Source organism: Gouania willdenowi, chromosome 14, assembly GCF_900634775.1.
Source record: "Gouania willdenowi chromosome 14, fGouWil2.1, whole genome shotgun sequence".
Taxonomy (NCBI): domain Eukaryota; kingdom Metazoa; phylum Chordata; class Actinopteri; order Blenniiformes; family Gobiesocidae; genus Gouania; species Gouania willdenowi.
Window position 1 is genome coordinate 1452623 of NC_041057.1, and position 15121 is coordinate 1467743.

A 15121-nucleotide genomic window follows, 5' to 3' on the forward strand; every position below is an offset into this window, starting at 1 on the left:
AAACTTTCCCTTTGGCAAGAGGCGTTCACCAGGGCTGTCCGCTCAGTCCATTGCTCATTGAGCTAGCATTAAAATGACCATAAAGCATTAAAATGATCATAAAGCATTAAAATGATCATAAAGCATTAAAATGATCCTAAAGCATTAAAATGATCATAAAGCATTAAAATGATCCTAAAGCATTAAAATGATCATAAAGCATTAAAATGACCATAAAGCATTAAAATGATCATAAAGCATTAAAATGATCATAAAGCATTAAAATGATCCTAAAGCATTAAAATGATCATAAAGCATTAAAATGATCCTAAAGCATTAAAATGATCATAAAGCATTAAAATGACCATAAAGCATTAAAATGACCATAAAGCATTAAAATGATCATAAAGCATTAAAATGACCATAAAGCATTAAAATGATCATAAAGCATCAGTCTCATTAAAATGAATTCCTAAAATGTATTTGACATGGCAAAAAAAAGCCAAGCCAGAAGCTAAAGATGTTGCATCTATCCACAGATATAGGTGGCCTCTCTGTGCCAGACTGTCACTCACGCCACTGCTGGCTATGGCTACATGCATATCTTAAAAGAGAGACTTGTATTGGCTCTTGGGCGTGCTTCCCACGCTCCCCCTAGAGCGTGGTTACTTGTGATGCAAGCAAGATAAACCCAGATGTTAACTTATTAAAACAACAGTGTCAGGGTATGGTACAATTTTAATAAATATATCAAGGAAGGAAAAATATTAAATCTTTGCATGTTTACAGACAGTGGGGCCGTGTGACATCATCAATCATGTGATTAAAAGATGGAGGAACACATGCTCTGTAAAATAGTCCCATTTTTAAAAGGTAATGAAATGAATATGGTGCATAATAATGTGTTGTATTAGACATAGATCTACTAATAAGGACATTATGAAGATTTTAGGAGACATTTGTAAAAACAGGAGGATGTATTTAAGGTGTGTGAGGCTGCTGGGTGAAGTGAGCGCTCACTCTGAGCTCTTCTAGGCAGCTCTGCAGGTTGCTCCTCCTCTTGTTCTCTTTGATCTTGTTCCTGAGGAGCGCCGCAGCCTCGTTGATGAAAGACGGTGGTGGAGGAGAAGAACAGAGCGGCTGGAGGAGCTCCACGTTGGTTTCCACTGACAAACCGAACAGAAAACGAAGGAAAATGTTCAGTTTCCCGTCGCTGCACTGCAGACTTCTGTCCACGGCGCTGCTGTAGAAGCTGATGAGGTCACGACTGGGGTTTTTCTGTGTGCGTTTGGGCTCAAACACGTTGGTTCCGTGGTTGATGAAGGAGAGGAAGGCGTAGAGCGCCGCCGTGTACTCCTGCACCACGGGGTGGATGAAGCTCAGCACCTTCTCCACGTGTAGAACCTGTGGTCTGATGAGGAACTGTGTGCACACGCCACTGTGATCCACCGCCTCCTCTATGTTCACGCTGCAGGAGTCCCAGGCCTGACCGGTGCTGGTGTTAATCAGGTAGCTTCCATCCTCCAGCATGCTGAAGGCCAGCCGGCCCACCTCCATGAGGAAGACCCTCTCCTCCAGGGGGCTGCGCTCTGCGGCCCGTAGGGAGCGCCGCTGTCGTACCAGGGCCAGCAGCAGCCGCGTGTGCACGTGTGTGAGTGCGTGAGGCAGCTCGCAGTGCGTTCTCCGGGCATCGAACACACGCTGACACTCGTCGGCCAGCAGAGAGCAGAACAGAGGGAGGTGACACATGGCGTGGAGGGTTTTTAAACGTCTGACGTGGGCCAGGACGCGGTCGCACTGTTCCCTGTCCCCGAAACGCCTCCTGAAGTACTCGTCCCTCGCCGCGCTGCAGAAGCCGTGGAGCTGCACCTGAAATCAAATGAATCTTTATTTATAAAAGAGGAAACACAATGATAGTAATCCTAAAAAATGATCCTAAAACTATAAAAACATCAAAAATAAAAATACTAAAATGAATAAATAATTAGTTAAATACCTCGTGATACAGCGTGTCCCATGGTACGCTGTGCTTGACCTGCGATCGGGCCGTGACCAGGAACTGGGCGCCCTGCAGGAGGCGCCCCCTCAGCAGGTTGACCACCAGCACGTCCATGGAGGTGGGGTGGGGCTCGGCGCCGTACAGCTCCGTGTTGAACAGGTCCAGCTTCCTGTCGTACTCGTCCAGGCCGTCGAACACAAACATGACCATGACGTCGTCGCTCCTCAGTAGGTCAAAGGTCAACCTGAGGGTGGGGGGGTAGAGGTGCTGCAGCAAACCCAACAAAGACACCTGGGCGTCGCCCATTGCTCTCAGCTCTCTGAACGTAACAGGAAACAGGAAGTTGACGTGTTGATGTGAGCGTTGCTCCGCCCAGTCCAGGACCAGCTTCCTGACCAGGGTGGACTTCCCTGATCCAGCCACGCCCGTCAGCAGCACCAGCTGGGTGTGTGAGTGCTGCAGGTGGGCGGGGCTAAATATGGTGTCAGCGGAAAGCTGCTGCTGGGCCTCCTCCTGGTTGGTGTGCAGAGGGTTGATGATCAGCACCTCATGCTCCACGTTAGGGCCGTAATCACTGCCCGCCGACAGATGAAGGTCTATTAAGACTTGACCACATGACCTCCTCTCTCCATCCACCACCCAACCCTCGCCGTATTTCTGCTTCAAAAGTTCACGTAACTCATGTTGTACTTCATCTGAGGGAAGAGCAACAAACAACGGGAGGTAATTGGGTAGAAATCAGGAAGAAAACAGGAAGTGACCACATGCAGCGACTCTTACTTTGAAGGCACAGCCTGTGCAGATGTTCCACAGCCTTTTTCTGTCCCAGCTCCAGCAGCAGGCCTTTAGTGACCTGTAGAGACTCCTGGAGGCTGTAGCGCACCAGGAGCTGGTCCACCAAGTCCACCAGGTCCACCTGGTCCACCTGGTCCAGGTGCTGGGGTGGAGGCTGTGAGTGACGCTTCCACAGGTTCCTCCTGAACGCATCCTGTTTCTGTAGAGACAGCTTCTGCAGCACGCTGCTAATGGCCTAGAGAAGAAGAGTCAGAGTCAGAGCTTCCTCATTGGTTCATTTAATACTGAGCCAAAAACTTCAAATCCTATAGTTTTTATATTTGTGTTGTTTAAAGGGATCCTCCACCGTTTTCATAATTCAATTCAACTTTATTTATATTGCGCGAATTACAACAATAGTCATCTCGAAGCGTTATGTCCCAAAATCTTCTAAATATACTTTCCTATGACAAACACATTATTATGAACCATATTCATTTAATTACCTTTTAAAAATAGGACTATTTTTCAGTTTTAGAGCCTGTGGTCCTCTATCTTGAAATCATGTGATTGATGATGTCACAAGGCCCCACTGCCTGTAAACATCCCATTGTTTTCTATTGGAGTGAAACATTCAGCCTGATTTTTAGATCATTTCATAGCTTTTTCAGTCAAAATTACAACTTGTGCTGCTTTTGTTTGTTCTAAAAAACCAGGAAAAGTTAAAGATGTTGATGTAAACCACCTTTGTTTACAGAAAGAGGATAAAAACAGTTGTGACCCGAATAAAAATCTGTCACCACAGGGCGCTGTGGTTTGGTGTAGACAATGAAGCAGAGAAGAAGAGCTCTCCGAAGGGACCTTTACTCTCCCTTAAACAGTGTGCTGACATGATCTGGTGGCTGAAGTTAGAGAGTAAATCACAGACTCCCACCAAAGGACTTCTATTCTCAGGGTTTGTGTGTTAGGTATGCGAGCTAATGTCAATGCTAGGCTAATGCAAAGCTAATATTAATGCAAAGTTTGTTATGCAAGTTCATGTTATGCTAATGCTTGTTAATGCTCGCTAATGTTAGGTTAATGCCAGATAATATTAATGCTATGTTAATTATGGTTTAATGCTAGGCTAATGCAAAGTTAATGTTAATGTTGATGCTATGTTAGCTAATGTGATGCTAATGCTAGTTAATATTAATGTTAGGTCAATGCTATGCTGTTATGTTAACGTTGGGTTCATGTTAAGTGAATGTTAGCTAATGCTAAGCTAGGGATAGGTTAAAGGCAGGGTAGGTGATTTTCAAAAGCCAGCATGATTTTGAATGTAGCTTCACCCCCCTCCCCTCTGTGCTCCGTCTCACTCACATCAATGAGCACCGCTGCTCCAGAGGCGGAGCTTAGCTCATCGCTTGTATTGTGTAAGTAAACAATAAACTTTATCATTATATATGTTAAAAAACGTGACTAAAAACTGTTTTACGTCCGTCACCGGTGACGCGCTTTGAGTGTGGGCTTGTGCAGGGAGACGTGATTGGTTAATAAAAAACAAACCGTCTTTTTTCATTGGTCACAGTTATTACAGTTTACAGCTGCTACAGACGACGGATTTTCTCAGTTCGTTTTTCAAAGAACATAAGATATTAATTTCTGTCAGAACATAAAGACAATTTCAAACAAAAACTTAAAAAGTGTATCTGGAGAAAATCACCTACCCTAGCTTTAATGCTAAGCTAATGCTAATGCATCGTCACTTGAACTTTTGTCAGGAAAAGCAAATATTCTCTAGTTTTATGTTGTTGTTCTTTATATGTGAATAATTGTGTATGTTTATTTTGGGGGTGCGCAGATAAATCACTGTTCAAACGATGTTGTCCATTCATTAAACTAAAAGCTTCCAAGGTGACGTTAATTAATGCTGAGAATGAAATGAAAGTGACTTTACTGAAGATAAAAAGTAAACCTGGACCAACCTTGAAGGTGAACGGAACGTTCAGAGAAAGATGAGTGAACTCATTGCTTCCTGGGTTCATGTTAGCTTCCTCAGAGGCAAGTGCTGCTGCTGCGACCTGATTGGCTCTGGACCTGCTCATACAGGAAGTGTGAACAGCCTCTGGGATCAATGAAGCTAAACAAAACCAAGTTATATAAAGTGAAAGACTCACTTTAGAGTTTTCTTCTCACAGTCGTTGCTGTCACAGGAGGAAACGCTGGTAAATGATTCACGTCTGTGCAGAACGAGCCTGAAACAACCATTATTAAAGATAAAGAGTCTTAAATACAATTAGATTAGATAGAACTTTATTCATCCCACAGTGGGAACATTTAGTTTGTTACTGCAGCAAAAAAGTAAACAAAATATGACTTCTAATAAAACATGAACAAGAGTAAAAAAATAAATAAATACTGTGACAGAAATCATAATATTAATAATTGTTTAACAAAAAACAAACGCACGCACACAAAATAAAATAATGAGTATAATATAATAGTAATATAATTATATCTAATAATATAATATAAATTTGCATAAATAAAATATAATACATATAATATTAAGTATAACATAAAATTATATAACACAATTATACATAATATAAATAAGTATATAGCATAAATAAAGAAAACATAATAAATATAATATTAAGTGTAATACAAAATTATACATAATATCATATATAATATAAATATGTATACAACATAAATAAATATAATATTAGGTATAATATAAAATGATATAACTTAATATAATACATAATTATATATAATATATATAGCTTAAAGTGGAATATAAAAAATTAAATAAAAATATCTATACACATAAATGAATACAATATTAAGTGTAATATAAATTATACATGATATAATATAAATATGTATACAGCATGAATAAATATAATATAATCTTATTAAGTAATATAAAATGATATAATAAAATATGAAGTATAATATATAATATAAATATGTATATAGCATAAATGAATGTGATATAAAGTGTATTGATATGTAAATGGTTGGAGGACTACATTAATGGAGGTGTTTGTACCCTGTGTGAGATCCATCTTCAGCTTCCATTTCCTCTGAACTGTTTCCACTGGTCATAGAATCATAGTTTAGAACAGGAGACGCTGGGGGGTTGATGGACCTTAGAAACCAGACACATTCAAGGCAACGTTAGTTCTTAAGGATCAAAAACAGAACAAAGGAAAGTATTCTGCTATACCTGGAGTTTAAATCTGGCCCAAGGTCCAGAGACGCTCTTCTTGGAGGAATGTAGAACAGGTCTTCATCCTCATCATCTTCATCCTCTCCTCCCTCAGATTCTAACTCCATTTCCATTTCCATTTCCATTTCACCGTAGGAAACAATCACAGGAGCACTGATCACGTTCCATAGCCCAGGTCAACTCACAGGATGACAACCATTCTGAACCTGCAGGAGGAGGAGACCACAACAATGTGTCTGAGCGGGAAAAATCACAGAAACAAACAATAATGTGAATTACAACATGTCAATCATTTACAGATGTTTGGAACTGGACCATTTGGTCATCTGTCAACATCTGTTCATCTATAAAAATAATAGTAATAATAACATAAACAACAGTAAGAGTAATAATAATAATAATAGTAATAACAGTAATACTACTAATAATGGTAATAATGATGATAATGCTAAGAGTAAGTCAGATATGTAATCTAAAATGTAACTGCATAAAAAAAGAAAGATTTACTCATTTTTGTTTTGTACTAATTAAAAATTTTTTTTTAACAAACTCAGCCACAATTTTTTAACATGTTAGATTCAGAAATCTAAAGCCTGATAAATTAACAGTGAAATGGCCAAAATTTAAAGCTAATACCACAGTTAGCATAAAGTTTTTCAATTGTAATTGTATAAATAAATTATGAATGACTTTCATATTTTTCAATGCTTTGCTTGAATATGAGAAATTTTCAGAGTGGACATGAGAAAATGAAATATAAAAATATATATATATTTATTAATGGTATTTTACACTTGAATCAGTGACGCCAGACACTGAAAACATTAGTTACTGGTTAATTACGTCTCCCTTTGAATAGAGCCAAACTTAGGTTTTAATATAAATATCTTTTTAATATACTTTTACTGAGTTTGTAAGTCAAACAAACCTTTAATGAATGATGTATGAAGGCTTTTATGAAAGCTTAATTATTCTAATGCTAACATCTGCAGAGCCGTCACAACAGTCGTCATAATCCTCCCAAAAATATTTAAACATGAATTTAACTTCCTGAAAACAAACGATAAATGAATAATTAAAATGTTTCAATGTTCTAACGTCGTTTTTTTACTTCTGTGTGAATGTTTACCTCGTTTTCTTAGTATTCCGGAAGTTGTTTCTTCTTCGTGTTTCCTTTCCGGAAATAGCAAAAGATGTCCGGACAACTCCGCCACCTACAGGCCAAACATAAGAATTACACCAAACATGTTCACTGTGAGAGAAAAAGCAAATAAAAAAAAATATATATAATGTTAATACTAATACCAATTCTCAGATAGAAAAAGCTTAAAAGAGTGAGAATGTTTAGGTAAAAAATAGAAAGTAAAGAAGAATATGACTTAATATCATTAGCCCTGTAGCATATTAGCATAAAGAAATCATCACAGCAGGGCCACAAAACATGTGACTGTATCTGATCTGAGGGTCACATGACCATTGATGTCAGCATTAGAATAATTACCAATCAGATAATTAACACAGGAAGCACCAAAGTGCTTGTGTTTGATGTTATCTTTTTTATTTTATTATCCTTTTGTGTATTTCTGTTCATATTATGTGTTGTTTTTCTGGGTGTTTTGTAAATTGTTTCTCATTTTGCATGCGTTTGTTGTTTTGTGTGTGTGTGTTTTTTTTCGTGGTGTATTTTTGTGTGTTGTTTATTGTCATTGTGTGAATTTCTGTTTTTTAGTTTAAATTTATGTTACTTTCGTGTGTGTTTGTAGTCATCTTATTTTTGATTATTTTAGTTGTTTTTTTGCATGTTTTTGTAGTTATTTTGTGTAAACTTTTGTATGCTTTTAAAGAGGCATTTTACAATTATTTTTGGAGTCATTATGTGTGCGGGGACTGCACGCGTTTATTGTCAAAAAATGATCTTCTACAACAGAGACGGGAACTTTTATCACAGCTGGGCCAGGACAGAACTAAAGGCTTGTTTGTGTTTTTGTGTAATTTAGTTTGTGGTTATGTGTTATTTTGTTGTTTGTGCGTTTATGTTGTCGTTTTGTGCTTTTGGAGACATTTTTGAGTATTTTTGTCATCATTTTATATATATTTTTAGTGCATTTGTGTATTTTTGTCTTTGTCTTGTTGGTTTTTCCTGAAATGTCATGTAATTGTGTGAGTTTGTGCGTTTTTGCTGTACTTGTTTTGTCCTTAAATGCAGAAACATTATTGAGATGTCATAAAACTCATCCAGCAAACATTTCACTAACCTGATTAAACAACTTATACATAATGAAAATAGATAATATCGATTTCATCCTTTGAGATAAATGTGCATACAGAAATCAGTGTATTTGTGATTGTGATTTCCAAGTGTTTCGTTTCTTATTTATTGCATCCTTTAACAAACCTGATCGTTCCATGTTGATTTATAGAATTCTGTCGTTATTTAAGGCTGATAAAGATGTAGCTCCTGCTTTTCCTTTTGGCATGAATTTTCTGCTTCAATATGACTCATACACTAATGAGTCATAGGCACAGAAATACACACACACACACACACACACACACAGAGACACACACTTCCTGTGGATGTATTTATTCATGACTATTGATCTTAAATGTCAGTGCTAACCCATGGTTTATAATTGGCTACTTGTTAATAAAAAGAGGAACGCAAACTAGATGATATCTTAAATTCTGTTTTCCTCCTCTTTCTAAGCTGCTGCTATTTTAATACCTGCACGTCTTTGATCACTTTGTATTCTAGAACGATAGTTACACACTGATTGAAATAACGTCAACACTTTATTTAATAAAACAGAACAAACCTGCAGGCATGGGGAACAGGCAGACGTCACATTAAACTAAACACAAACATAAACTCCGAAAATACACAAAAGACAACTGAAATATTCCAAATGACACCTGGAGCGACACGATGAATACAGAAAAACACTAAAACTACTGGAAGAATGAACAAAGCAACTACAAAAATACATAAAGTGAAAAACTATGCAAAACTGACAAAAAAAACACACTGAAAAGACAACAAAAATAATCTAAATGACTCCAAAAACACACAAAACAACCACAAAGCCACACAAAATGAGAAACAATGTACAAAACAACAAAAATACACAAAATGACTACAAAAACGCACAAAATGTGAAATAATTTATTTATATACTGTATATTTAATAAAAACCACTAACTCCAAAATGTATAAACCATTTGAAAAGAGAGGATACAACATCAATAGTTTATGTAAGAAACTACGTGTGTTAATGAAGTGTAAATTTAATTTAATGTGTTTAGTCTAAATATGCAGCAGGAATAATGTCCACATCAAACGCGCTCACTGGATTGTGGTGTATCATGGTGTATTGTGACGTATGGTGGTGTATCGCGGTGTATAGCGGTGTATCATGGTTCTATTGTGGTGTATTGCGGTTCTATTGTGGTGTATCGCGGTTCTATTGTGGTGTATCGCGGTGTATGGTGGTTCTATTGTGGTGTATCGCGGTTCTATTGTGGTGTATCGCGGTGTATCGTGGTTCTATTGTGGTGTATCGCGGTTCTATTGTGGTGTATCGCGGTGTATGGTGGTTCTATTGTGGGGTATCGCGGTTCTATTGTGGTGTATCGCGGTTCTATTGTGGTGTATCGCGGTGTATCGTGGTTCTATTGTGGTGTATCGCGGTGTATCGTGGTTCTATTGTGGTGTATCGCGGTGTATCGTGGTTCTATTGTGGTGTATTGCAGTGTATAGTGGTGTATTGTGGTGTATGGTGGTGTATTGCGGTGTATGGTGGTGTATAGCGGTGTATTGTGGTGTATGGTGGTGTATTGCGGTGTATCGTGGTGTATAGCGGTGTATCGTGGTGTATAGCGGTGTATTGTGGTGTATAGCGGTGTATTGTGGTGTATGGTGGTGTATTGCGGTGTATGGTGGTGTATAGCGGTGTATTGTGGTGTATGGTGGTGTATTGCGGTGTATCGTGGTGTATAGCGGTGTATCGTGGTGTATAGCGGTGTATCGCGGTGTATCGTGGTGTATAGCGGTGTATTGTGGTGTATGGTGGTGTATAGCGGTGTATCGTGGTGTATAGCGGTGTATTGTGGTGTATGGTGGTGTATTGCGGTGTATGGTGGTGTATAGCGGTGTATCGTGGTGTATAGCGGTGTATTGTGGTGTATAGCGGTGTATGGTGGTGTATCGCGGTGTATCGTGGTGTATAGCGGTGTATTGTGGTGTATTGCGGTGTATGGTGGTGTATCGCGGTGTATCGTGATGTACCGTGATGTGTCGCGGTGCATTGTGGGGAATGTTGTTTCCACTACACTGAGCTTTGTGTGATGGAGGCATGAACAGCCACAAAGACACACACGGGGTATGAAGGCTAATTAGTGCCACAGGCTCTGACGGTGAATGGATTTGTTGTCACACTAACATCATGTACATGATGACTCCAAAAGCTCACAAAATAGCATGAAATGACATTACACAGGGAAGTACGATAATAGCAACTGTCTGTACACGATCCTTTCATGATATTTGAATGTAAACCAAACTTATTTTAATAGTACACATGTAAATATGTGACTGTTTTTGTGATTATTAAATATTTTTAAGACAAAAAGAAGAAAACACTTCAAGACTATATACAAAAACAGATGAAAACACAATACACAACATTAACAATAAAAAACCAAAGAGAAAATAAAAAAAACATCTCTAATGTTAACAGGTCCTAAATCATCTGTAAAATACACTAAAAACTAATATCTATCATCTAATTTATTTCCTATCTATTGATTACCTTGTTAGACTTTATAATCAATGAAAATATAGGTTTTAATATTTATGTTGTGGACGTCTGAGTTTTTTTTGTGTCACTATACCTCGAGATTATTTTTTATAAAATGCTAAAATGTGTGAAAGCTTGATATGAAACATATTTTAATAATTATTAACTACATATGTGTAGATATGTACATAGAACTGTAACATGGTTGTGTTAAGTTATAATTGACATTTTTAAAAAATATAATTTCAATTATAAAAGTCAATTATCTGAACTCAATTACAATGTAATTATGATTACAACAGCAACAGATTTTTAAAGTTACAATTATTATGATGACGTCATATTTGTAATGATCAATTATGCGATTACAATTATAGGCAAGGCAAATTTATTTGTATAGCGCATTTCATACTCAAGGCAACTCAATGTGCTTTACATGATAAAACATTCAATTGTTTAAAATCTATAAGAACATTTAAAATCATCAGTAAAATCAATTAAAATCATCAGTAAAATCATCAACAAACACATGACATCATCAACATGACCATCAATCATATACAGTAGAGAAAATAGTTCCTTTAACTTTGATTTAAAAATGTTCACATGTGATGCTGACTTCAGCTCTGCTGCAGTTTGTTCCACTTCTTTGCAGCATAACAACTAAAAGCAGCATCACCATGGTTACTGTGAGCTCTGGGCTCCACTATCTGACCTGTGTCCATAGATCTCAGAGACCTGCTGGGTTCATACCTGACTAACATCTCACTGATGTATTCTGGACCAAACCCATTCACACATTTATAACCAGCAGCAGAACTTTACAGTCTCCTCTGAGGCTGACTGGGAGCCAGTGTAATGTGTTCTGACCTCTTTGTTCTGGTTCAGACCTGAGCTGCAGCGTTCTGAACCAGCTGTAGATGTTTGATGAAGACCATAACAATAGTCCAGTCTGCTGGAGATAAAAGCATGGACCAGTTTCTCCTGATCTTTCTGAGTCATTAAACCTTTCACTCTGGAGATGTTCTTTAGGTGGTAGAAGATGTTTTATATCAGGGTGGGGGTCATTTATAATTGACCCCTACCCTGCTACGAACTAATTATCCAAAATGTTTCCGAATGGTCAGTGTTTGTTTTGGTCATTTAATTTTCTGTTAAAAAACAAGTGATTATGAGATTTTTGTTTTTAAATTAAAAAACTGAAATTAAAATTCAAGGCATATTTATTTATTGTGGTAAAGAAGAGAAAAATAAACCTTTAAAAATTGGTTGATTTATCATTTTTGTTTCTGAAACCAAAAAACAGAAAAACCAGAGGACAAACAAAAACAAAAAAATGAACATTTTTCAATATGGCGAGACCGGATGTTGTTCTTTTCAAAATAAGAGCACATATATAAAGGCACTGCTGTTTTTCTGGGACCAAAATATATGAATTTATTTAAAAACTATTGCACCAAAGTGGGAGTTTTTCAGCAAGACATGTGAGGAGAGTTTACACAGAGAGTGGTTTAATCTGCCTCACTGATATCTATATCACTGATATATCTATCACTGATATATCTATATCACTGATTGATATCTATATCACTGATATATATATCGGTGATATAGATATCAGTGATATAGATAGCAATCAGTGATATATATATATATATATATCAGTGAGTCAGATATAATATAATATATGAAATATGTGAAATATATTTGTAGAAATTTCTGCAAATGACAAACCTTGTTTCTCTATTTCAGAAATGATTTCAGAGAACGGTTCTAAAGACATTTTAAACAGCAGGTGAAATATAGAGATCATTCATATATTTTGGCATCAGAAAAACAGCAGCGTCCTCATATGTGCTCTTATTTTGAAAATACAACTTCTGGTCTCGCCGTTTTTTTGTTTTAGAAACAAAAATTGAAAATCAAACCAATTTTTAAATGTTTCTTTGTCCCTTCACGAGCCTGATTAATGAATATGTCTTGAATTTGGAAAATTTTAATCTAATAATCACTCGTGTTTTGTTTTTTGATTTCTTTTTTCTGAACGGAAAATTCAATGACCTAAACATACACGTGCTCTCCTGCCTGTGTGTGGCACTAACGAGCCTCCATACAGGCTCTGTGTGTGCGTGTTTCAGTGTGTGTGTGTGTGTGTGTGTGAGGAAGGATGCTCTACACTGTGGAGATGTTCCTGCTCCACCTGCTGCTCATTAACACTGAGACGTGGAGCAGGAGCAGCGGAGGAATGTGTTGAAGTGTCCGAACTATCGCTGCTAAAGCTCGGGTCTTTGGCAGCCGCGGCGCTCGGGCTTTACCGGAGGAAGGTTCTAAAGGTTCTGTGGAGAGCCTGGGCACGTTCTACTCCTCATTGAATCCTTGAGGAGCTGCTGCTGTGCTTCTATTGTGAGATAAAGTTCTCATGGCTCTGGTGATGGAGCCTGTGAGCAAGTGGAGCTCAGAGCAGGTGGTGGACTGGATGAAAGGTAGGAGATATATGTTCTATATACACACCCATCATCATTATTATTATTATTATTATTATTATTATTATTATTATTATTATTATTAGAGAGGACAACACGGAGCAACTAGAGATCTGTGTAAACATAGATCACTGATGATGATGATAATAGACATATACTCAGTAGCGCTGGACGATACGGACCAAAACATTTTCTCAAAATGGCGATATATGATATAAATCTCAATAAATTTAACTCATTAAAGTAGGGCTGGATAAATCCATGTTCCCTTCATTCTTTGGTTATTCTGTTTTAAAACCAAATAACAAATAAACTATGTAGTTATTTTATTTTACTGATTTAAAAACAAAAACAGAAAAACAGAAAAACCAAAAACAGATAAGCAGCGTTTTTCAGTTTTTTTGTATTTACATTAGAGCGAGAACTGAAGTCTGCTACACCTGGTTTCCTGGTCCAGGTCCTGGTCCTGGACCTGGTCCTGTTCCAGGTCCTGGTCCTGGTCTACACACACAATAGAACTGTTTAGGATTTATTTCAGCAGTTTTCTGCTCGTGTTTTCATTCAATCTGTGGATGTTTTAGTTTGTAAAAAGCTGCTCACGTTTGCTTTTGATATCATTTTGTAATTTTCTCTATCGCCAAAACAGAAAACTCGTTAAATCTTAAATATCAATATATTGCCCAGCTCTAGCTCCAAGTCAGGAAACATTAGGAGAAACAACCCCATAGTCACACCATCATCACCGTCATCATCATCATCACCATCACCATCACCACCACCACCATCACCTTCACCATCATCATCATCATCACCACCACCATCACCACCACCATCACCATCATTATCATTATCATTATCATTATCATTATCATCAGAATTTCAGCTCAGAGACAAACAAATGTTATGACTAAACTCTCATTATATTTATATTATAACATAAATAATGACCATTAACACACACAGGAAACAACAAACGCACCAATCCTGTGTTTTTGTTGATGTTTTGTATATTTTTGGTGTATTTCTATCCGTGTATCATTCGTTCATTCGTTTTTCATTATGTAACAAAAACATGAAAAAGAAAAAAACACTGATTATTTGATATTTGTTTCCAAAACCAAAATGAAAAAATGGAAAACGCCTTGTTTTTCTAATTCAAGCTCTTTTGTTTCGTTACAGAAAATACAAAACACGTAAAACGAACACCTTTATTCATTTTCTCCATTAACGATTGGCCAAAGTACATGACCCAGAAGTGTACTCTCATCCGACGCTAACGGCTATGCTAACGGCTATGCTAACGGCTATGCTAACGGCAGTTCAGCATTACAAGATCCAACTGTGCATCAGAAACGTGTCCATTTCTCTTTATCTGGTGTTGAACGCAGAACCTCCTCACAGACATTAAGGAGGATTTAGAAACTCTTAAGTGTTGCAGAGATAAACATGTCTCTGAATATATAACGCTTCACTTCCGCATCACGTACTTTGGCCAATCGGTGATGGAGAAAACCAATAAAGGTGTTCGTTTTCTGTACCAAAGCAAAAGGGCTTGAATTTGAAAAACAAGGTGTTTTGAGTGTTTTTTTCATGTTTTTGTTACATAATAATGAACGAATGAACAAATGATACATGGATTTATTTCTGTCATAGTTTTGTCTGTGTCTGGATCTAGAGCTGGATTTGTTTCTAAACAAGCCACACAACAGAACTCACTCACACGTGCTGTCCTTTATGGGAGAAAAAGACACAAGTGGCACATATTGTGCAGCTGTTTGTTAATAAATGTGTCTGTGTGACATTTAGCATCAGCTGCTAAGACTTTATTTGAATTAAAAATATAGAGATTTATATTGTATATATTATTATA

At 37.2% G+C, this 15121-nt stretch overlaps 2 protein-coding genes across 14 annotated transcripts in view; one reads left to right on the top strand and one right to left on the bottom strand.

Moving 5' to 3' along the window:
* Positions 1-829: 829 nt before the first annotated feature.
* nlrc3l1 (NLR family, CARD domain containing 3-like 1) lies at positions 830-7152 on the bottom strand. Of its 3 annotated transcripts, none has more exons than XM_028466977.1 (8): positions 7102-7152; positions 5970-6178; positions 5793-5891; positions 4912-4989; positions 4720-4831; positions 2759-3008; positions 1976-2673; positions 830-1848 (listed from the first exon to the last, which is right to left on the bottom strand). In XM_028466977.1, exons 2-8 carry the CDS (start codon positions 6095-6097, stop codon positions 961-963), a joined length of 2253 nt encoding a protein of 750 aa, XP_028322778.1. In that variant the 5' UTR covers positions 6098-6178; positions 7102-7152; the 3' UTR covers positions 830-960. The 3 variants fall into 3 exon arrangements, with proteins under 3 accessions (XP_028322778.1, XP_028322777.1, XP_028322779.1); XM_028466976.1 differs by having other exon boundaries at positions 5970-6208; positions 7102-7146; XM_028466978.1 differs by lacking the exon at positions 7102-7152 and adding an exon at positions 6901-7013.
* Positions 7153-12915: 5763 nt separating this feature from the next.
* LOC114475917 (connector enhancer of kinase suppressor of ras 2-like) overlaps positions 12916-15121 on the top strand; it is a 40519-nt gene continuing 38313 nt past the window's right edge. For all 11 annotated transcript variants that reach the window (XM_028467109.1, XM_028467110.1, XM_028467111.1 and 8 more), the window contains exon 1: positions 12916-13251. In XM_028467109.1, the coding sequence (XP_028322910.1) occupies positions 13188-13251 (64 nt within the window). In that variant the 5' untranslated portion in view covers positions 12916-13187. The remainder of the gene's footprint in view (positions 13252-15121) is intronic.

Excerpts from the sequence above, each read along its gene's own strand:
- nlrc3l1 (XM_028466977.1), bottom strand. The coding sequence starts at position 6,097 with ATGGAAATGGAAATGGAAATGGAGTTAGAATCTGAGGGAGGAGAGGAT. Across the intron at positions 5,892-5,969 it reads GGGCCAGATTTAAACTCCAG|GTCCATCAACCCCCCAGCGT; the intron begins GTATAGCAGAAT and ends CTGGTTTCTAAG. Across the intron at positions 4,990-5,792 it reads GAAGATGGATCTCACACAGG|GCTCGTTCTGCACAGACGTG; the intron begins GTACAAACACCT and ends TGGTTGTTTCAG.